Raw genomic sequence first — 21,603 nt, 5'->3', positions numbered from 1 at the left:
TGGCACTAGCTGTGCTTGGATTCGCTGGGCAGGCAGGAGTGCCCTGGTCGCACAGAGGCACCTGCAGGGGCACATCGGGATCAGGAAGCCGTGGAGAGGACAGCAGGGGTGGGTGGCCCCTGTGCTTGGGACTGGGCCATCTCCGCGACCTTTCAGATCATGTGTGATTTGCCTCCACCAAGTCCCAGCCACAGTGGCCAATGCTCCACCCCAGTCATTGAAAACCTTCAGGAAACTACTGTTGTTCGGAGCAACATATGTGAATTTATTTTTTGAATTGTGTGATTTACAAAATCCAAACACAGATCAAGTATTTCCAATGCAAATTTAGTGTCTAAATGGAGGGGTGCTGGAGCGTAAAATCCATGCTGGTGTCAAAGACGCAGCGGGGAAGCAGCACTTTCTCATCGTGATTCTAAGCTGAGGAGACAATATTTGGAGGGTAGTAGGATAATTAAGTGTTTATTAAAACGAGTCCCACCTGTTTGTTGGGCCCTTTGGAGGTGTTACTGGAGACGTCTGTCCCATGTGGTTGGACTGCACTCCTAGGACAGCCCCAGGAGGAGCGTCAGAGACACGAGGTGGGTGTGGCTGGGGGCAGTGGGCAACTCCACAGGGCCTGTGGGCCAGGTCGCTGGGCGGGTCCAGGTGAGTCTGGCTGGCTCCACAGGCTCCGTGGTGGGTCCTGGAGCTGCCGCATCCCCCTCCTGCACACGTACGAGGTCTCGCAGGAGGAAGTGCCACACAGAGGAGGACAGGTGGCCGTCCTTGGGTGTTTGTTGAGCTGGGGGGTCCTGCAGCGGGGCAGGCCGTGCTGCGGTTCAGCTCCTGCAGGGCCAGCGCTGGAAGAGAGGTGGAAGTCAGGGGCTCTAAGGTTTGTGTGTCCACTGAATCCTCCGAGTGGGCTGGGCAGGGCTGCAGATGTCTCCCCAGAGGCGCTTCTCAGTCACCGTGGAGGTGGCTGTGGGGGCCGAGGATCTCTGATGACGGTCACTGTCGGGTGGTGTGCGTAAGACCTGCTTCTCAACCTCCTGGCCCTGCGTCGTTGCTTCCCTGGTCCGCGCTGCGACTCCATCTTCCTTCTCCTTCCCCGACACTTCCTGCAGGGCTGGGAGGTGCCTGTTGGTTCCTCTGTGCTCCACAGTCCTGGCAGGTGCTGCCCTCGACGGGCACCCACTAGCGTGGGCGTGGAGATCCCTGAGCACATGCCGGTCAGGTGCCTGCATCATGAAGCCTCTTTGGAGCATGAACATGGGGACGTGAAGGGCTGAGGGTCACGTGCCCATTGCCCCCCCAATATCCCCCAGCTCCAAACTCTCCCAACCTGCTGCATAAACCCATGGCCCAGGCCAAGTTGTCCATGGGGTCAGCCGAGAGCCCGGGTCAGCTCCTGGGTTGTCCTCAAGATGCTGGCTCTCGGGTGTGGCCGATGCAGCCTGTGACTAGGAGCAGATGGGGCTGACTCCAGGCAAGGCCCAGAGCTGTGGAGGACAGTGTGGGCCGCCGTGGTCAGGGACATGGCTCATGGATGATGGCTCAAGCCAGGACAGCCACCAAGGACAGGCTTTCTTGCCTCACTGCGAATGCCACCTGGGGCCTGGCCTGAGTGGTCAGCAGTGTCCCTTCCTGGGCGGGATGAGCTTCAGGTGCCTAATGCAGCAGCCCACTTCCTGCAGGGTGGTCATGCCTGTACCCTGGCAACGCCGTCCATTCACAGGCCTTTGACCCCTGTGCAGGGTCCCCAGGGCTGCCATGTAAAGTGCCACCAACTGGGGGTCTTAAATGACAGAACCATTCCTCACAGCTGGGGAGGCCAGAGGTTCCTAGTAAGGCAGGGTTGTTCCCTGGGGCTCTGGCCAAGCAGCCCCGGACCTCTCTCCCAGCGGGGGTCCTTGGTGCTCTGAGTGCCTCTGTCCTGCCTAGCTTCCCCGTGTCATCTCCTCCTCCTGCTCCTCCTCCTCCTGCCCCTCCTCCTCCTGCTCCTCCTCCTCCTGCTCCTGGGGTCAGTGCCAGCGATTGAACCCAGGTGTGCTCTACCACTGAGACACATTACCAGGCCTTTTTAGATTTATTTTGAATCAGGGTCTCATTAAGTTGTTGAGGCTGGCGTCAAACTTTAGATCCTCCTGCCTCAGCCTCCCAAGTTGCTGGGATTGCAGGTGTGCGCCAGGGTGGCTGGCCCTCTTTTCTTCTAATAAGGAGACTTGTCACTGGATGTAGGGTCCATCCTAATTAACAATGGTCTCATCTTGAGAATAAGTTTACCTCTGCAAAGGCTCTTCGCATATAAGGTCCCATTTCCAGGTTCAGTGGGGAAAGACTTGGTTATGTCTTTAGGGGCTACCATCGGACCCGCCGCACTACGCATCATGAGGGCGGGGACCATGTTGCTTCATTCCTGATCCCCAGGACCTGGCGCCTAGCAGGTGCTCATCAATAGTTATTGAATGAATTACTTTAAAGGAAATAGGTGAGGAGGTGGTGGGGGATGTCTAAGCTCATCGACATGGAAGTGAGTGGAGTATGTTTGAATATTCCCATAAAAAAGTCAAAATAAAACTGGGCGAGACAGGTGCAGTGGCACACGCCTGTCATTCCCGTGACTCGGGAGGCCAGCCCAGGTAACTTGATGAGACCCTGTCTCAAAATAAATCTAAAAGAGCTGGGATGTGGCTCAGTGGTAGAGTAACCCTGGGTTCAATCCCTGGTACTAAAGGACAGGCAGAGCAGGGCAGGGCAGGGATGGACGGTTAGAGTGGGCTCTCCCTGACCCCGAATCCCCCTCGCAGGGGGGTGCAGGGTGGAGGGGCCTGGCTCCGCCTGCTGAGGGGATAGACAGTCATGCTGCTGTTTCTCGAGACGCAGGCTGCAGGGTGTGGGGGACCTCAGGGCCTCTCAGTCCACCTGCTGCCTAATGTTGTCCCTGGCAGGGTCCTAATAACGAGGCTGCTTCCCTGCTTGACACCATTGGGACCGGGATCTCTGTACTGCACAAGACAGGTCATTTTGCTTTTAGAGCATCTAAATATTAGCAAATCATCTTAGCTCTGAATCTCAAGGACAGAGGCCTCTGCCGCTGTGCACCCCGAGGCAGGGGGCACCCTGAGCTCCCTGCGAGGAGCTGCTGGCGAGAAGCGCGGCACGTGCCTGAGATCTGCTCGCAGGCTATATATACATTCGGCAGCTGCTCGGATGCCAGAGCGCTCTCGGCTGTTCTCCCATCTGTTAATGTAATTATCTCTGGGCAGGATGCGCGCAGACTTCGCCTCTACTATGTACTCTTTCATATTCAAATTTTTCACGAGAAAGACTGCTTCTACAATAAAAAAATGGGATTTTTCCATCTCCTGAATGTGTACACAGTGAATTGGACGGCGAGGTGAGGGGCTGGGGGATTGGAACCAGGGGAAGGGGCTGGGCGGCCCCAGCTCCCTGATGGCCCCAGCCCCGGGGCCTGACGTGGCGAGGTGCAGAGGGTAGAACAATGCCACCCGAGTCCCTGTCCTGTGCCCAGTGCTGGCAGCCCGCAGGCCAAGCCGGTGGGGCAGCTGAGGGACCCTCAGACTCAGGCCACCTCCGGCAGTTGCTGCCCCTCTCTGGACGAGTGCCCTTGGTGTCCCCGCATCCTCCAGCTCTGGCGCCAGGATTTCAGGCAGCACAGTGCGGACGAGGGCAGGGATACCTGCATCGCACAAGTGCCCAGGGCTTCTCCAGAGCTGGGCGAGCTCCGGTCAGCACTGCCACCCAGGAAGCCCCGGGACAGGGATCCTTACCGGCTCTGTCCAGTCCTCGGGCTCACTCTGGAGGTGGAGGGCACCTCCCGTCGGAAGAGTGCAGTCCGGAGAGTTATTCAAGGGAGCTGGCCAAGCTGCCTGGAGCCGCTGTCCTCGTGCCCATGGGATGTGACCCTCGCAATCCAGTCCATCTGGTTCCTGAAGCAGCTGGGCAGGCTGAGGCCAATGCAGGCCTGCTGCAGTGTCTGCGGCCACCACTCTAGGAGTGCTGGTGTCCCATGCCAGGGGCACCTCCCAGTGGCAGGAAGGGCTCACCTGAAGATTGGGGCTTCCTCTGAGCTCCTGGTGACCAACATAGCAAGAAGCATGTGGAATCTCCCACCAGCAATTTCAAAGGGGAGCTGTGGAGCCTCCTGCAGATGCTAACGGCTGTGGGCACAATTCTGCAGCGTGTGTGACACACCCACCTGTGGCCCAGAGACGCCAATCCCACGGTGGGCGCTGGTGTCAAGGGCACGCCGGTGCAGGGTGGGGGATGGCTCACTGCGTGCTGGAGAATCGAGGACTAGGAATCAGCCTGCATGTCCACCTTTGTGCACTGGCCTGTCCCCTGAGCTTCATCTGCGTCAGGGAGACGGGAGGCCACGCTGGGGCGCAGGTCCTGAGCCATCTCTAAGATGCGGGGCAGATGCAGAGTACGGAGGTGGAAGGAACCCGGGCCAACTCTGTAGGGGTCACGGGGACTCTGGACAGATTGAGCAGCGTGACCAGCAGGTGGACTGCTGGGGCTGAACAGAGGGACAGCAGACAGGCTTGAGCCCCCGGTTGTTCCTTCTTTACTCCCTGACTTTGACCCCCATTTATGATTGGCAGCTGGGTCCTGGTGTCCAATCCTAAAGGTCCAGCCAAGGGGCTGCTTCCGAGGACCACCCTGAGGCAAGGGCTTGAGTACAGTTGTTCTTTTGGGAGGTGACACTGGGAGGCACAGACAGCTGGGAGACGTGCTACCAAGCGGGGCACCCTGTGGGCACTGGGGCACATCCTGCTGGGCGGGCCTGGGTTGTCCCTGCTGCTGGGACTGGGAGGGAGCTGGGTGTTGATCTTTGGCCCCTGGAGTTGGTTGGAGCTGCACCAGGGAAGCAGGAGTTCAGGGGCGACTTCCCTCCACCAATTTAATTTGGGGAGGTGGGTGCGCAGGTGCCCCTGGCCCTGGCAGCCCTGCTTCTCTGGCACAGGCCCTTTCCTGGGATCTTTGCTGGCGTCACCAGCTCTGGAGTGGCATGTGGGGTAGTGGTGGCCTTCGGGGGCACATGAGGTGGGAGTGGTGGGATGGGCGTCTGGTAAAGGGACCCACGTGGCTTCATTCAGCCGGCACTCGAGGGGGCAGAGCGTCTGTCTGACCTAGAAGCCAGTTGGCCCAGGAGCCCGTCGGGGCTTCACATGGACTTCTTGGCTCCCAGGTGGGACTGGGAGGGCACAGGACTGACCTGGAGGCCACAGATGCACGTGCCCCGGAGGCGTGGCTGGTGCTTCGAGGGCCTGGCCAGGCTGGAGGACTGCGGCTGACTTGCTCCTCTCCTTGTGGGTCCTGCACCAGGAGCACCCAGACCCGCCGCTGCCCTGGGGAGCTGTCCGTCCTCCCCTGCAGGACAGCGCCCAGAGGTTCTCTGCATGTTCCATGGGCTCCAGGCGGGACAGCTGACAGTAGCCCTGCCGTGTGCTCTGCCTGGACCTGGCAGGTGCCACAGCCTTTGAGCCTCAGCTTCCCGTCTGTAGCGTGGGGGAGTAACACAGAGTCCAGGTGAGGCTTAGGTGGGTGATGGACGCAGGACACCCGCATCCAGCGCTGACCCTGCTCTCAGAGCGAGAGGGATTTGAGCAGAATTCATTGTGAGAGCCACTGGCAGAACTTCCCAGTGGGATCTGTGGCCACTGCTCCAGGGACGGGGCTCTCGCCAGGACAGCCTGTCATGTGCACACAGGGACACCATGGGCTCTGTCCCCTTGCACCAGCTCTCTGGGTGCCTCTGTAATGCATGGCTGGAAGCAAATTGGGGGACATAGCCACCCCCAAATCTACTGGGGGAAAGTGTCCTCAACAGCTATCAGGCACAGCAAGCGCCCCCTGCCCAGAGCCGAGCAATTCAGCTTTATCAAGAGGATGCGCTGGTGTCATCTGCATGTCCCGGATGTGTAGGAGGGAGACTGACTTGTCCTTCTCCAAGGCCAGCACAAAGCCTGGAGCCCAGGGGAGAGGGAGGGGAGGGACACACCCCGAAAGAGCCCCTCCATTTCTTTGTAGCCCCAGGGCGTACCCCTCCCCTTTGGCCCCTGAGGGAGAGCAGTAGCCCTTGGTTCCCTTCCTGTGGGCTGATGGACTTCAGCCAGGGCCTCTGTCTCAGGGCAGGTGTGGGAAACAGGCTCCTGTTGACAGGCCAGACCCCAGCACTGTGGCTTGTGCCCCAGGAGTCTCTGCCCCGGTCCTGCTAGCTGCATGCACCAAGAGGCTCAGTTCCTGTCTGGGTGGAGAGAAGGATCCGGATCTCTGCCTCCCCTACCTGCTCCTCCCCCCTCCCCCTCTCTCTCCTCCTCTCCCCACTCTCTCTCTCCTCCCTCCTCCTCCCCTCCCCCTCTCTCCTCCTCTCTTCTCCTCTCCTCCTCTCCTCCTCTCACATCCTCTCCCCACACTCTCTCTACTCCTCCTCCTCCCCCTCCCCCTCTCTCCTCCTCTCCCCACTCTCTCTACTCCTCCTCCTCCCCCTCCCCCTCTCTCCTCCTCTCCCCACTCTCTGTCTCCTCCTCCTCCTCCCCCATCCCCCCTCTCCTCCTCTCCCCACTCTCTCTCTCCTCCTCCCCCCTCCCCCTCTCTCTCCTCCTCCCCCCTCCCCCTCTCTCTCCTCCTCTCTCCTCCTTCCCCCTCCCCCTCTCTCCTCCTCCCCTCCCCCTCTCTCCTCCTCTCCCCACTCTCTCTCTCCTCCTCCCCTCCCCCTCTCTCCTCCTCTCCCCCACTCTCTCTCTCCTCCCTCCTCCCCCCTCCCCCTCTCTCTCCTCCACTCCCCACTCTCTCTCTCCTCCCTTCTCCTCCCTGGTCCCCCTCTCTCCTCCTCTCCCCACTCTCTGCGTGTCCTCCCCTGCTCTCTCCCATCCACCCTCTCTCTCCACCCATGCCTGAGTCTAGGCTGAGATCTGGTGTCTGGGCTCCTGTCCCCATGTGGCCACCACCTGTGGCTCGTTGGGAGGCCCTGGTCTCTTTCTCTCTGGCAGAGAGACTGAAACATGGTTGAATGTCAGCTGCCTGAGATGACCCCAGGAATAGGGTGGTAGGGGCAGGGAAGGGAGGAGGCCGTGAAGGGCAAGGCTGGTGCCCCATGAGTGATCACCCTCAGGGAGAGGTGGCTGGCCGGGGATCTATTCCACTCTTTTCTGCAGAGGGGCATGAGTTCCCCTGGGTTCCTGTGTGTTAGAGCTGCGGGCTTCTTGCCTTCCTCGTCAGGAGCCGGCTCCAACTGCTGACTGGTGCTCAGCAGCTGTGGGGGAGGGCAGGGTGGCTGAGCGAGGTCCTGCCCCAGGCCCGAGTAGCTAAGGGCTTCTGGGCCTGGCCAGGCTGTCCTGGGCTCCCGTGGTTCTGCCAGCCACCTCACTAGCCGGGCCAGGCAGCCCAGGCAGCAAGGCCCTGTGGGTGAGAGGGCCGGCGCGTGCGTGCAGGTCACGTGCTCTTGGTGTGTGTGCCCTGGCGTGTGCATGCGAGCATGTGACGCTCACCTGCATCCCACGTTTCTGTGTGTGTCCACATGAGATTGTGCACTAGTGTCACACGGGTGTGTGTTCGAGAGTGCACAATCATCCTCTGCATGCTGTGCCTGTGTGTGCTGGGAGGCCCTGGGAGGGCAGGTGCTGGACTGCCTCCTGCCCACCTGGTGCTGTCTGCTGTCCACCCCGCTGGCCCCTGCCTCTCCTCCTGCCCCGCCTTGGCGGGCTCTCTCTGATGGGTGGTGTTCCTTTCATCAATCCAGCCTGGACGTGGTTTCCATGGTGTTCTGGTAAGAACTGGGTTCAGATCATAATTGCAGGGAGCCGTGAGGGAGGGGAGGGGCTGTGTTATTTTTCCTTCCAGTGCGTTCAAGACGTATGTATAGGATTCTGTCCCAAGCCCACCCGTTGCCTAGCAATGGTGTGAGCCTGCCCACTCCTCTGTCCAGGTCCTGGAACAGGGCTGAGTTCAGAAGACCTGCAGGGTGGGAGGGCTCGGCCAGGGCTCTCACCCTGGTGGGCTGGCCTGGAGGGTGGTCGGGGTCAGGGCTGCCTGCCCTTTGTCCCTCAACCTCCCTCTCATGACTGGCTGGAATTTTGCCGTGAGTCTCCTTCCTCTGACACTCTGGTCAACGTGCCTCTGAGGTCAGTGTGGAGGCCAGCTCCCCAGGCCTCTGAGGGAGTGGGACTGAGGGCCTTTTCACAGAGCTCTGGAGCCTCACAGCTGCGGCTCTGCCTCTCAGGAAAGGGCCGGGCCCCCTTTGAGGACACCTGCCCCAGGAGCACCTGTCTGGGGAGTGGGTGTTGGATGAATGTGGGGGGTGCTGGGGAGCTGAGGGTGGTACTCCCCATTGGGCCGAGTCCCAGGGCCCTAGGGCTGCTGACTGCATAGGCCGGGCTGGACTGGGAGGCTGACCTTCAGCAGGCTCCTGTGGTTCTGGTGCTGACCGGTCCCCTGACCACCAGGGACACTGGGTGGAGGAGTCCCGGAGGCCTGCAGTCTGGACGACTTCCTTGTTGCCCCACAGAAGGCAGCACTTGGTTGTGGACAAGGCCCTGCCTCTGTCTGTTGGCCTGGGGGCCGTGAGTGTGTGTGAGTATGTGTGAGTGTGTGTGTGAACATGTATGAGCATGTGTATGAGCGTGTGCCTGTGTGTGAGCGTGTACGAGTGTGAATGAGCATGTTTGAGTGTGGCTACCTGTACCACTGGGGACTCATGCAGGTGGACAGGACCCATGCCCCTCTGTCCCTGGTGCACGGCCCACGCTCAGGAGAAGCCACTCCTTCCTTGCTCCCTGGAGACTGGGATGGAGCAGAGACCTGGCAGGTCAAAAGTCGTGGGGGCTCCTGCGCTGGGCAGAGAACCTGGTGAGGGAAAGCAGACAGTGGACCGGCAGGGAGGCCAGGCAGGCGGTCAGCGCCAGGTCCTGGAGGCAGGGGAGCTGGCGGGTTTCTGTGGGCCTCCTGTCAGGGGTCTTCTGCTGTCACTCTGGTCTGAGCACAGCCGTTGGGCTGAGCTGCACGGCTCGTGGGGTCCGGCAGCCCCTCATTGCGGCCAGACCTTGCCCTTGCTCCTGTCTGTGCCAGACGTCTTATTTTAAGGAGAATCCTACTTGCTAAAACCCAGGGGTTTGTTATATTTCACACATTTTTTTTTGTGGTGTTGGGGATCAAGCCCAGAGCCTGCTGGGCAAAGGCTCTATCCCTCACCTACACCCCCAGACCCAGTAATTCTATTTTAAAACACGTAACCAGAGTTCTAGAAGGGACTTTGACTGTGCGCGGGGAATTTCTGCAGAGAACAGTGGGAGGCTGCTCGGCGGCTGGGGAGGGGGCGGGGGGGCTCTGTGCTCACCCTGGCAGGTCCCCAGCCAAGTCCTCAGCCCATGCATCTTGGTAAGAATGCCAAGCAGGGGCTGGGGAGATAGCTCAGTGGTAAAGTGCCTGCCTTGCATGCATGAGGTCCTGAGTTCAATCCCCATCACCAAATAAAAAATAAACAACAACAATAAAAATGATATTTAAAAAAAATTACCACTTGGTTTAAAAAAAAAAAAAAAAAGAATGCCAAGCAGGACTCTGCCAGAGCCATCGCCATGGGAACGAGTGGGTGAGAGAGGGGATGTGGGCGGAGGCCCTCAACAGAAAAGTCCAACTTGGGGTCCACAGGGTCCTTTATTGAGATATGGGGGCTTCTTCAACTGCAGAGTGGTGGGGTGGGGACATTCCGAGGGACACTGGAGTTACACAGTGGGTTTTGCCATCAACACTGGGCTCATGGGACTCTGGTCTCTGTGGGAGACATGCCCACAACACTCAGGGCTGGGATCCCATCAGTGTCACGGGCGCGTGTGGCACTGCATGGACACGTGCCCACCCACGTTCAGCAGTCAGGACTGAGATGATGACCTAGCCAGACACTGGTCGCAGCCCAGACCCTCCACGCAGACCTGCCTCCAGTGCTCTGGTGGACTGGGCCTTATCTCAGGGTGTGTCCCTCCTATCTCCAGGACAGTCCCAGCAGTCTGAGGTGGGATGGTCAGGCCTGCTCCTGGACGGGAGTCTGAGGCTCAGAGGAGTCATGCCAACATCTGCAGTCCGGGAGGGGTCTCTGGGTGGACTGTGTGAGTGTGCTCAGATGTCTGGTGCCAGCGCCCAGCCTCACCCACCACTGCCTAGGGTGGTGCTGCCCTGACCTCAGAACCCCAGAGCGGGCAGGGCAGACCTTGTGGTGGGCACTGGGGTGAAGGAGCAGATGGGCCTGACTTGCCTGGGCCTGCCCTTGGTGACCTGAAAGGTCATGGGGCTTACAGCGGGATTCCGTGGGGTCCAAAGAGCACTCCAGTTGATAGCAGAGTGGCCTGAGCCGGGTGGCCACAGCGGGATCCCTGTGTCCCAAGACAGTGCTGCTTTGCAGCCTGTCTGCCCATCCACCTGTTCCCCTCCTGGGCAAGGGGACCCAAGACGGCAGAAGCTACTTTTAAACGGGCTCCGTCTTGCTTCCTGGCACTTTGCACCTGCTGGTCCAGGCAGCTCATCCTGGGATCTGTCTCAGGGCTCAGGAACCTTCTCAGCAGGGGGCCTGGGCAGGTTCTGTCCTGTTTGGAGACAGCTCCTAGGGACCAGGGAGGCGCCCGCTGGCAGGCTCTTCCAGGCGCCGGAGCCTGGGGCCAGGGCTGCTGCCTGGCGGCTGGTGACAAATGAACCGTGTCTCATCCTCGGGCTGCTGGCCAGCAGGGTGCCTGGAGCGGGCTCCTGACCTGCGGCCAGCCCTGGGCACCTGGCACCTTACACAGGACATGGTCCCAGCAGCCCTGGCCTATGCCCTCCCACTGCTTAGGCCACCCCCTGCCCCCAAAGCCATCCCAGGCTGCTGCCTGCCGGTCCTCAGCCTGCTCGGTCTGCAATTCCCTCTGCACCTGTGGGGTCTCGGCCCCTCCTGAAGGATGTCCCTGCAGGGCCCCGAGGGAAACGTCAGGCCAGCAGGAGGGGAGGCCCTGGGCTGGAGAGTCCAGGCTGGCTCTTTATGGACGTATCAGTTGGAGCCTGAGCTTCTTCTGTGGTCACCAGGGTGAGGGCAAGTAGGAGGGGTCCCCTCACACCCAGCATGGTCCCCAGGCCTGAAGAAGAGTATCAGGGGCTGGTCTGACCCCACGGAAGGGTCTGGGTGTGAGGCCCAGGATGTGGCACTTACTGGACCTTGAACTGGACTCACCCTGAACCAGAGGCAGAGGGAGGCCAGGATGGAGCCCATGCCGGACTGGATGACCTCTCCTGGCAGTTCACCCCTGGGGTGGGTGGTGGCTGGGGTCCTGTGGTGAGACCTAGTGCGTGCACTGAAGCGCCCTGGGGAGACACAGCCCAGCTGCCCAGGCCGGGCCCGGGGGCTCCTTTCATGTCCTTTCTGGCCATCCATTAACCTGGAGACAAAGAAGCTGCCCCCCCACTGAGCACTGGCTGTCCTGTGAAAGGCTGATTTTGGATCTGGGAGGTGAACAAACTCTCCATCTGGCTTATAAAGGCAGGGGATGAAGAAGCGGGGATGGGGTCGGGGAAAGAAGCCTCTGTGGTGAGGGTGCTGGGCCCGGGCCCAGGCGAGCTGGCCGCTGGCCGGGCCCTGGAGGCCCTGGGTGGGGCTGCCGCCTGCTCCCAGCCTCCTTAGGCCTCGAAGCTCCCGCTGGACCCTAGTACAGCGTCTCCCGGGTGGCGCTGCTGGAGTAGGCGTGGTTGCTGGACACACTGTTGGGCTTCCTGGAGAAGGTTGGCCTCTTCCTCCCGCGTCGCCATGTGGGACAGAGGCAGGCCAGGGTGGACAGGAAGATCTCACGGAAGTTGGCGGAGACCAGGTTGTAGAGGATGGGGTTGACGGTGGAGCTGACATAGAAGAGTGCGTTGGTCAGCATGAAGAAGTAGTGGTAGAAGTCGTAGAGGAACCTGGGGGCGAGAAGTGCTCAGATCCTGCCGCCCGCAGGCAAGGCGTGGCCAGCGCAGGTGCACTGTTCTGCCTGGACGCCTGGTAATAGACCTGGGTCTGGCTCCTGCACTCCTGCCTGGACCTGGCCTCTTCAGGAGGGGCTCCGTTTATCCTGGTCCTCACCTCTCCTGCAGCCCACCTGGACTGTCCTGTAGCCCAGCACCCAAGGCCTGGCTGACCCCCAGCCTAACTTGCAGCCTGGCCAGGACGGCTCACCTCAGCTCGCCTGCCCCCCAGGGCGTCTCGCTCCCCGCCGGGTGGGAGTTTCAGCAGCCTTTCCCGGGCCTGCCCTCTCCTCCCTGCTCTGTCCCACCCCAGGCATGCTGACCCAGGGCTGCCCATTAGGCTGAAGGACCTGTCACCAGCGGACCTGGCAGCCCTGACGTGCATGGGACAGTGTACACTGCAGCCATGGCGGTGGCCTGAGAAAGGCCTGCTGGTGGGTGTGTGGCTCAGGACCTCACCACCGCCAGGTGGGAGGCTCTGCACCTTAACTCTCTGTACACGTAGGGAGTATGCCACGCACCTTCTCTTCCATCTGGAGCCCAGAACGCTGCTGCCTGCCAGATAGCGGGCACCTCGTGTGCCTCCGTGACCAGTCCCCTGGAGAACCCAGGTGTCGGGATGCCTGCAGGTTTCCCAGGTGACTGGCTTCTGGGGAGCTAAGTGTGTCTGCCTCCCCCTGATTCCTGCTCCTGTGTCCACAGTTATTAGCTGTGACAAGTCACAGCCCCGAGTGTGACTCCATTGAGTCCCTGGGTCCAGCCCAGGTTGTGGTGGCCCAACAGCTGCCCCTTCAAACCTAATGTAAATGTGGCAGGATTCTTAGGGTCTGCTGCCCCTCTGCCTGACCGCCCTCCACAGCCTCTCCTGCCCAGCCCAGCCCTGCCCTGTGCTGCCCACTCCACCTGCCCTGGGGGTGCCCACTCGGGGCCCAAGCACTCACGGGGTCCACTGCTCATCAGAGATGTAGCAGAACATGAGGCGCCGCACGTGGTAAGGCAGCCAGCAGACCACAAAGGCGATGACCACAGCGCCTGAGGGACAGAGCGGGGCCTCAAAGAGATGCAGGAAGATGTCCCAAGCGCCCAGAGGGGGACATGTTCCTAAGCTGCCCGGGCTACCAGAGCGAGCTGTCGGCTCACCGCGATCCCATCAAGTCCAGTCCTGACATTCATGAGGAATCTCAAAGGACCTTGAGGAGCAAGAACAGCCTTGCAAAAGAAGGACGAGATGGAGACCCTCGTGTTGACCGCAGAGCCCACCGCGGGCTACCTGCAGGGCACTGACGGGATCGCCACCAGTGACATCCCCAGGGTGGCTCTGCCTGGGCCGGAGTGCCCCTGGCTGGCCAGGGCTCCTCTGATGGCAGCCCTCAGACCCCTTCTCAGGACCAGGTCCCCGTCACTCTGCTTCAGTGACCGGGAGACTGAGGTGGGGGCAGTGCCTTCCAGGGGACGTAGCGTTTGGAAAAGTCCTCTCCACAGGTGCTGCTTCTGGGCATAGCCTGGGCCCCCACGTGAGCCCTGCCCCAGCTCCTGGGCGGGAGGCTCTGGGCTGCGGGGCTGCAGGGCTGGCCTTCAGGTTCCCTGCCAGCAAGGCAGTGGCTGCACTTGGGACTCAACAGGGCAAGTCCCCGGAGACCTGGCCACACCCCGGAACAAATCTGAGGGGCCGGGACCAGGAAGGAGCTGAGGTTTGGTTTTGGCAAACGGAAATGCGGTCCAGGCACCTGGAATGAGGGTCCTCCCTGACTCCTTCGCTTCACACCCGCAGTCACCCCGAGGTGCAGGAGCAGGATGCAGCCCGCCCTCCGCCCAGAACCCCCGACCCAGGGCCTCGGCACAGCTGTCCTCAGCTGAGCTGGGGGGACTCCCCGAGCTCCCGCCCCGGGGCCTCGTCACTGGCTTTGATTCCTTCTTCCGTCTCATCGCTGTCTGAAAGTGCCGGGGCCCAGCTTGCATCCCCAGAGCCCCTGTCCCCAGCGTGCAGGGCTGGCCTCCACCTCTGCTGCCCTCTTGACTGTGAGCAAGAGGCCCCGCCCCACGGGCTGGGGGCGGCGAGAAGGAGAGAAGGCAGGGAGAGCACCCGGCCGGGCGTCCGCCCTGGCTTCTGTCCCATGTCCCCAAGCCCTGCTCCACTCTGGGTCCCACGACACTGGCCCCACCCCAGGGCCCACGGTCACCTACGTAGGACCCGGACGCCGTGCCGCAGGGCCTGGATCCTGCCGGGCTCGACGGACAGGCTGAAGGTGCTGTGCTGGGCGCCCACCGTGCTCACCCGGCCCTGCTCGGCGGCCTGGCGCACCATGATGGTCAGCTTGTTGGCGATGACGGTGTTCAGGACCGAGATGACCACCATGGGGAACACGAAGGACATGAAGGTGTTGATCTGCAGGGAGCAAGGGTGGGCGTCAGCCTGGGCAGGAGGCCAGCCGGGCCTGCAGCGGGAGGCGCTCCACCCACACAGGGCCAGGCGGCCTGGCCCTCCAGTGCCCCGACCCCCAGCCCCGAGCCGACTCCCCGTCAGTGTCCCCAGCCCGCCCCACCTGGCTCCCAGGTCTGGGCAGGTCACGTCCACAGCTGCAGCCCCACCTATGTGGCTGCTCCACGGAGACAGGTCCCACCCTGTGTGCTGACTGCTCACATCACCCTAGGTGGACCGTCACCCCACCCGCGGCCTCTCAGGCTGGAAGCATCAGCCCTTCTTCCCAGCACCTGGCCCCATCCACACCTCCAACCTCCAACCTCCCCTGGGGACACGGAGTCCCAGAGACCAAGGACCAGCCTAGGCCACCGGCTCAGAGGTGGCAGGACCTGGATTTGATGCAGGCTGAGACTGCCTTCCTGGGCATCTGTTTAACTAATGGCCAGGCCTGTCCAGAGAGGAGAGTGGCCATGCCACCTCCTGAATTGGAGGCACCACTCCTCACGGGAATAGAGCACACCAGTGGGCGTGCCCCAGTGGGAGTGAGAGGTAGGTGCTGGCCAGCAGTGGCCTCAGTGCCGGGCCTGGTGCCCTTTGTGGAGGACAGTAATGGCCACGACCTGTGAAGGAGGGGAGGGAACATGGAGACCCAGAACAGCTGCCCAGAAATGCTGGAAGTTTCTAGAACATGGACAGGTTCACTCTCTGAGCCTCTTGTGCATTGGCCAAAGCAACCCTGAAGGCCCTGTCCCCGCACGGCAGCTCCAGACCCCACTCAGGAGGGCTTGGCGCCTTCAGGGAGAGGAGGCCTGAGCCCACCCTGGGCCCATTGGCTCAAACTCTGCCTAACAGGGGACAAGCTGCCGGGGTGTGGGGGAGTGACCTTCTGACCTGGTGTGTGGACAGCCCTGCTCTCCGCCAGGGAGCTGCCCCTCCAGCCTCCCTTCTGGGGCTGGTTGAAGAGGAGCAGGAGGGCGTGGCTGGGAGGAAGGCTCCCTCCTGCACGCGTCCGGTCCCTACTCCTGGTCCCCAGGCAACAGGACACTAACATGGCGGTGGGCACTGGGCCACAGGGCTCTTGCTCTTTCTGTCTCCTTTCCTGGGGAGCTGCCCACTCCCCATAGGGAAATGGCCACCAGCACGTTTCTGAAGCCCTGGACTGGCCCTCATCAGACAAGTGACCACTGTGCTGTCATCTCAGCACCGATCACATTAGTCTGATGCAGGACACAGGCTTTGCCCTGGGCTCATTGAACTGGAAACAGCACTTGTGGCTGCAGACTCCATCTTGCAGCCGCTGGGGAGAAGTGCCTAGGAATGAAGCCGGCACTGGGGAGAGAAAACCACTCGTGACACCTGGGAGCCCCTGGATCCCACTGTGCTTGCAGCTGTTACTCCTAGACTTGTATTGTTTCTTGAACAGAATGAGTATTCCTTTCCCTGCTGAAGATAGGTTGACTTATTTCCTGGAACTTGTGCCCCAGCTCAGTGGTCCAGCACCAAGAAAGTCCAGGTGGAAAGAAGACTGCGACGATCATAGCGGAGATCACGGAGGTCTCACATGCACCCGGATGTCTCCCCTAGCATTTCCCGCCCCTGTGCCAGGCTCCACTGACTGTTAGCGGGGACCAACAACCGCTGCCTGTATTCAGGGTACATTTTGACATTTGTGTCTGTGAATTGGTCACCACCGTCAAGCCAATCACCCGCCACGGCAGGCAGTCATCCCCTTTCTGTGATCAGGCCATCGGGACCAGCTCTCTTAGCCAAGGTGCACAATCCCAGATGCATGCACCTCGCAACCCCGAGAGCTCAACTCCTCACCAACAGACCCGTTATGCAGCCCCAGCCCCCGGTAGCTGCCATCCTGCATGTTTCTGAGACAACTTTTCAAGTGCCGTCACGCAGTCTCCTGGCCATGTCGGCTTCTGTCACTTAGTGTCATCTCCTTCAGATTTACCCACATTACCCCAAGTGGCAGCATCTCCTTCTTTTTTAGGGCTGAGTAGTGTTCCACCTTTTCTCACCATCACCCCACGTCTTGGCTGTGGTGAGCACAGGGGCAAACGTCCCTGCCACAAGTGGATAGCTACTCGACAGTGAGACCACCTGGTCCTAGACTGTTCTAAGCTCCTAAGGAATCCCCGTGTGGCTTTCCCTGAAGGCGGTACAATATACCTTTGTACCAGCACCGTGGTGGCACTCCCCTCTGCACACTCCCAGGGGCGGCCACCTGTTCCACGCCCTCACTGTGAGTCACGTCTTGCTGTGCTTTTGGTTTGCATTTGCCCGATGTATGATGCCGGCTGCCTTTCCTCCTACCTGCTGGCCATCTGGTGTCCTCACGGAGCGTGGCCTCGGGAGTCCTCGCCACGCTGGCTCTTGGCTGAGGAGTGGTACGAGGTCCTTGCCTGTTTGGAGGTCACCTCGGCAGATCCACAGCCTGCCTGCGTCTCCTCCCAGGCTGCACACGCCTTCCTCTGCAGTCCTTCCCGTGCTGTGCAGAAACTTTTGAATTTTAGGTGTTCTTACTTATTTTTGCTTTTGTCTCTTATGTTTTTGGTGACACAGCCCAGAAACCAGGACCCGTGCTGGGGACATGCGCCTGAGTGTCCTCTGGCACCCGCCTGGCTCCGGGCCTCGCGCTCAGCTCTGTGACCCGCTGCAAGTTCTTTCCCATGTGGCGAGACAGACGGTGGGACCCTGTTCTTCCGCACATGGACTGTCTTCCCAGCACCACTGACCGCAGGGACCTGGCCGTCGTGCCTTGCTGCCCGCCTCTCTGTCCGCCGACCACACGCGTGGGGCTGGGTCCCCGAGCTCTCCGTCTCTCCCGTGTGGGCCTGGTTCTGTGCCAGCGCCACGCTGTGCCACCCACTCGGCCGCTCTGTGGTGTGGTCTGCGCTGAGGGCCGTGGGGCCTCAGCTCTGCTCCTCCTCCAGGCTACGTGGGCGGTTCGGGGGGCCCCCCAGGGTCGTTTCCTCATTTCTGTGAAAAACGTCAGTGGGAGTTTGGGAGGATTCGCCCTGACCTGAAGGTTGCCTGGGCGTTTAGCAGCAGGGACTCCTGCCATCCCGACCGCGGACCCCTTCCCACTGTTCTCGGTCCCTCTGTGTTTGCAGGTGTGCAGACCTTTCTCTCCCTGGCCACACTGACCCCCGGGGACTTCGTTTTACCTGGTTTGGTAGCTACTACAAATGAACTGCTCTCCTGATGACTTTCTAGCTGGCTCACTGTTAGCGAATGGAAACAACTGATTTTTGTAGTGCGACATCACAATCGTGCATTCTGCGTTTCTGCATCCTTTAACTCTGGCCTGATGTTTCTGGAGGGGTCTGGGTTCTCGGCAGTGCGGCCGTCTTGGTGGAGAGCAGACAATGCCGTCCTTCCTCCCCAGGCGGCTGGATTTCATGTCTCTTGCCTAATTGTGAAGCCTGCAGCGCAGAGTGGGGTGGGCGGTCAGTGGGGGAGTGGGCCTCCCTGCTGAGGGAGGAACTGTGGCTTTCACCCCTGTGGCTTGTCACACACGGCCTTTACCGTGTGGACGGCACCCAGCCCGCAGGAAGCCCCAGCCTGTCCTCTGGCTAGCTGGGCCCTGGACAGGTCCTGGGTAGACTCCAGCCTCACGGTCTCCTTTCTAAAAGGGAGACTAACAACTACTCACTCAAGTGCCAAGAGCATCTCTGACCTCCGACACACCAGGGTTGTCCCAGGGTGCTGGCACGGGGCAGGCGCGGCCTCAGGGTGGGGAGCTGGCATGGGCCGCTCTGAGCGATGCCTCTGTCCTCTCCTTCGTGTGGACTTTTGGGGGCGGGAGAGAGGTGGAGTGAAAGGGTTAAATGGTAAAGAGGAGTTCAGGGTCAGCTGGAGCGGGGTGTGGGTCTGAGCTTGTGGGGGCCTCCTTCACGGGTGGGTTCGTGAGGTTCCTCAGCATGTCTGCCCACAGGAGAGGCGCACAGGCAGGTGGGAGACCTGACACAGCCACAGACACGGGGTGGGCGGTCCACTGCCATCGGCCATCCTCTGCAGACGAGGAACTTGTTTTGCAGCGGGGCCTTTTGCTCTTGCGTATAGATGGAGAGACAGTCCCACCCACTGTCTGCCTCGAGGCTCAGCAACCTCCTACGTGAGGGTGAAGCTCCAAACAGGGCTCAGGAGGTTTTCAGGTCCCTGCAGAGGCAGCGGGGGACAAGAGGCCTCCCACATGGGGACAGTCAGACTGGGACACACCATGGCCCCAAGAGTAGATGGCCAGCCCCTGCCAGGCTAGCTCGGTGCCCCTCTAAATGCTGACCCAGGGCAAGTCCAGGGTCTTGCGACTGCCCGTTCTCCTCCTCCACCACACTGAGGCCAGGGGTGTCAAGGTGCAGGCTTGGTTGAAGTGGAGAGCTGTGCGGAACTCACAGGCCACCGTTGAGGCTGGCCAGCCAGTTGTGTCTGTCACACCGTGGGACAGGTGGCTGCGACTGTGGCTTAGGAAAGAGTGAGCCTGGGCAGCGTGCAGTGTGGAGGCTCACGTGTGGCCCTCGGGCACACAGCCTGGCTCTGCAGAGAGCCCACCAGGTCGAGCGGGTGGGTGGGTGACAGCGGGAGGCTCTCGGTTCCTGTGCAGTTGGAGCCGGAGGGAGCTCGGTCAGTCCAAGTGGCCTCCACAACATCAGACAGAGGCACAGAGGCGGCTGGGTTGCCTCTCTCAGGCAGTTCCTGTGACAGGTGCCCCAGGGTGAGCAATAGCCCCGTGGTCACACCAGAGCCTCCCAGGCCACCACTCCTTCCTGGACAGGGAGGACATTGGGCAGAAGGAGTCCACGTGCTGCTGGTCTATTCTCACTTGAGAGGTGGGATGCTAGTGTCTGGAGCGCAAGAAGGGGTCGCTCAAGGTGTCACTGGCCAGGATCTCCCAGGAGTGAGATGGTCCAGGTGACTGCCCAGTGCTGGTCCTCCGAGAAGGACTGGGGGTGGGGAGGGAAAGAAAACCAGCCCAGAGAGCCACAGATGCCTGAGGGCAGGATCCTGTGTGAGTGGGTGTCCAGGGGGAGGACTGAAGGTATAAGAATGACCTTGTTCTAGGTGGCTCAGGAGGGGTCAGCCTGGGACACTGTGCTGCCCCAGTTTCTGTGCGGACATTTGAGGGGCCGCGGCTCACACTCCATGCTGCCAGACCAGGAAGCCAAAGTCGTGGGATTCTCAGCCCAGCAGGGGTGCACGACCTCAGTGGACACTAGCCTCGCAATCAGGACAGGTCAAATCAAGCCTGCCTTGCTGTTCAGTCAGCAGTGACCACAGACCTGGGTCCAGGAGGAGCCTGGTGGATGCCTCCAGGAAGGGGTCCTGGGTCTGACCCTCCACTCACAGAAGCCACTGGCATCTCCGAGCCAGCGTCAGGCGGAGTAGGAGAGGATGCGGCCTCTTACCCCAGGGGCCCTGCGGTCCACGGGCAGCTTCCAGCTCTGCGGCCTGTTTCAACCTGTCCACCCCACCGCCGGAGCTCTGGTGCACAGATCCGGGCTCAATATGGAAATAACGTTTGGATTCCCTAGCTTCCACCTCCGTCCATGCTGATACCACACACTGTGGTCACCACTGGGGTGGCTTGCTGGACCCCCTTAGTGGACATGTGTCAACCCTGTGAGGTAGAAGCTGCCGCCACCTCAGCCGCCTTCCTGGGGACCCAGGAGATGCTCTGCCCGCGGGAGCTGTTACTGCCCTGCTGTGGCCTGCAGGGGCACACCCAGCCCTCTTCCCGGGGTGTCCTTCCTGGGCACCTGCCCCGCAGCCTCTACCTACTTCTCTCCTGTCCTCCCCCCCCTCCGCCCCACCTGCTGTCCTCCTCCTCCAGTTTGGAATCTCTGGACCAGGGTGGCACAGTGCCTGGGCTCCCAGTCTAGAGACGCCACAGCCCCAGGAGCCTTGGGAGGTCAGCACCATGGACAGTCCCTTCGCAAAGGGCAGACTGGCTGGAGGGGGCAGGGAGCTGGCAGGCCTTTCTCCAGGCTGGAGCGGTGAGCAGCCTGGGCCCTCTGCAGGACGGCCCTCCCCACCTCCGCACAGCTGGCGGCCCTGGACGTGGGCTCCTGAGAGCTGGAGCCACAGCGGCCACCATCTGAGCGAGAATTGGCAGAAGAGAAAACCCTCAGAAGCCACATCCTGTCTGCTCCTGTCTGTGCTGCTGGCCTGGCACCAGCCTGGCTGCTGGGAGACCACTAGCTCGGCACAGAGGCCCCAATCGGATTAGGGAAATGGCCTTTCCCACAGCCCTGGCCTCCTCCACCTGTGCCGAACCCTAAGCCCTCGGGAAGGGCCTCCCCGGCGGGGAGGGGTGGGTGTGGGGCCTGGACAAGGCTATCCAGAGACCTTGACACTGTGCGGAGCAGCAGCCAGGGCGGAAAGTGGCTGTGGGTCTTCCCAGCACCTTCAAGGTGGACAGACGCTGCCCGCACATGGGCGCTTGGCGTCAGCAGGGCAGGATGCTCCCAGCCCAGGACAGTGCTCTAGCTGGGGGGGGGGGGGGCGCCTCCGCCCAGGCCCTGGCCCCACCTCTGACCCGCGGCCTGGAGCCGCAGCGGGAAGGAAGCTGCCACCGGCTGTGTCTCTCCGACCAGGGCTCCACGTCCCTCTAGGGTGCTCCACTCTCAGCTGGTCAGGGCTGGGGTGGGCTGACCACCCTCAGGCTGGCCCCGCCCTTTTCCCCCGTGGAGGAGTGCGCCTGGCCTCCCAGCCCCTGGGAACTGGCTGCTGCGCCCAGCCAGGAGGAGGAGCTGGAGGAGCCTTGTCTGCAATCCCTCCCTCCCTCTTCCTTTAAACCTCGTTGCACTTGTAGATGGAGAGCACGTCTTTATTTTTGTGTGGTGCCAAGGGTGGAGCCCAGGCCTCACACGTGCTAGGCGAGCGCTCGGCCGCTGGGCTGCAGCCCCAGCCCTGTCCATATTTTTTAACTGTAGGGCATCAATTTGAGTCTGAAGGATTAAAAGTGGGGTGACTCACTCAGCGTGGGGGTGCGGAGCCACGCCCCGAGCCCAGGCGGAAGCTGAACTACCCAAGCCCTGCTGAGGCTCCCTGCTCCAGGCCAGGAGGGCCGGGACCCGGCGTGGGGCCGAGGGCTTCCCGGAGTTGCGCCAAGTCCTCAGCTGGGATGGGGAGGCAGGACTTCACTGTGCATGTCACATACACATTTGGAAAAGGACAGGGATATGGCTGCCCACTCCTGCCACCCACGG

The 21,603-nt window shown here is 61.3% G+C and overlaps 1 protein-coding gene across 1 annotated transcript in view; it reads right to left on the bottom strand.

Annotated features, from left to right (window-relative positions):
* Positions 1-11,669: 11,669 nt before the first annotated feature.
* Positions 11,670-21,603, bottom strand: part of Ntsr1 (neurotensin receptor 1) — a 33,054-nt gene continuing 23,120 nt past the window's right edge. Inside the window, exons 2-4 of the mRNA XM_027954114.2 lie at positions 14,149-14,350; positions 12,906-12,996; positions 11,670-11,919 (exon numbers count right to left, since the gene is read on the bottom strand). Coding sequence (XP_027809915.1) covers positions 11,670-11,919; positions 12,906-12,996; positions 14,149-14,350 — 543 coding nt within the window. The remainder of the gene's footprint in view (positions 11,920-12,905; positions 12,997-14,148; positions 14,351-21,603) is intronic.

Source organism: Marmota flaviventris, chromosome 2, assembly GCF_047511675.1.
Source record: "Marmota flaviventris isolate mMarFla1 chromosome 2, mMarFla1.hap1, whole genome shotgun sequence".
NCBI classification, from domain to species: Eukaryota; Metazoa; Chordata; class Mammalia; order Rodentia; family Sciuridae; genus Marmota; species Marmota flaviventris.
The sequence above is the reverse complement of the archived record's forward strand: the minus strand, read 5'-3'. Positions and strand labels throughout refer to the sequence as shown.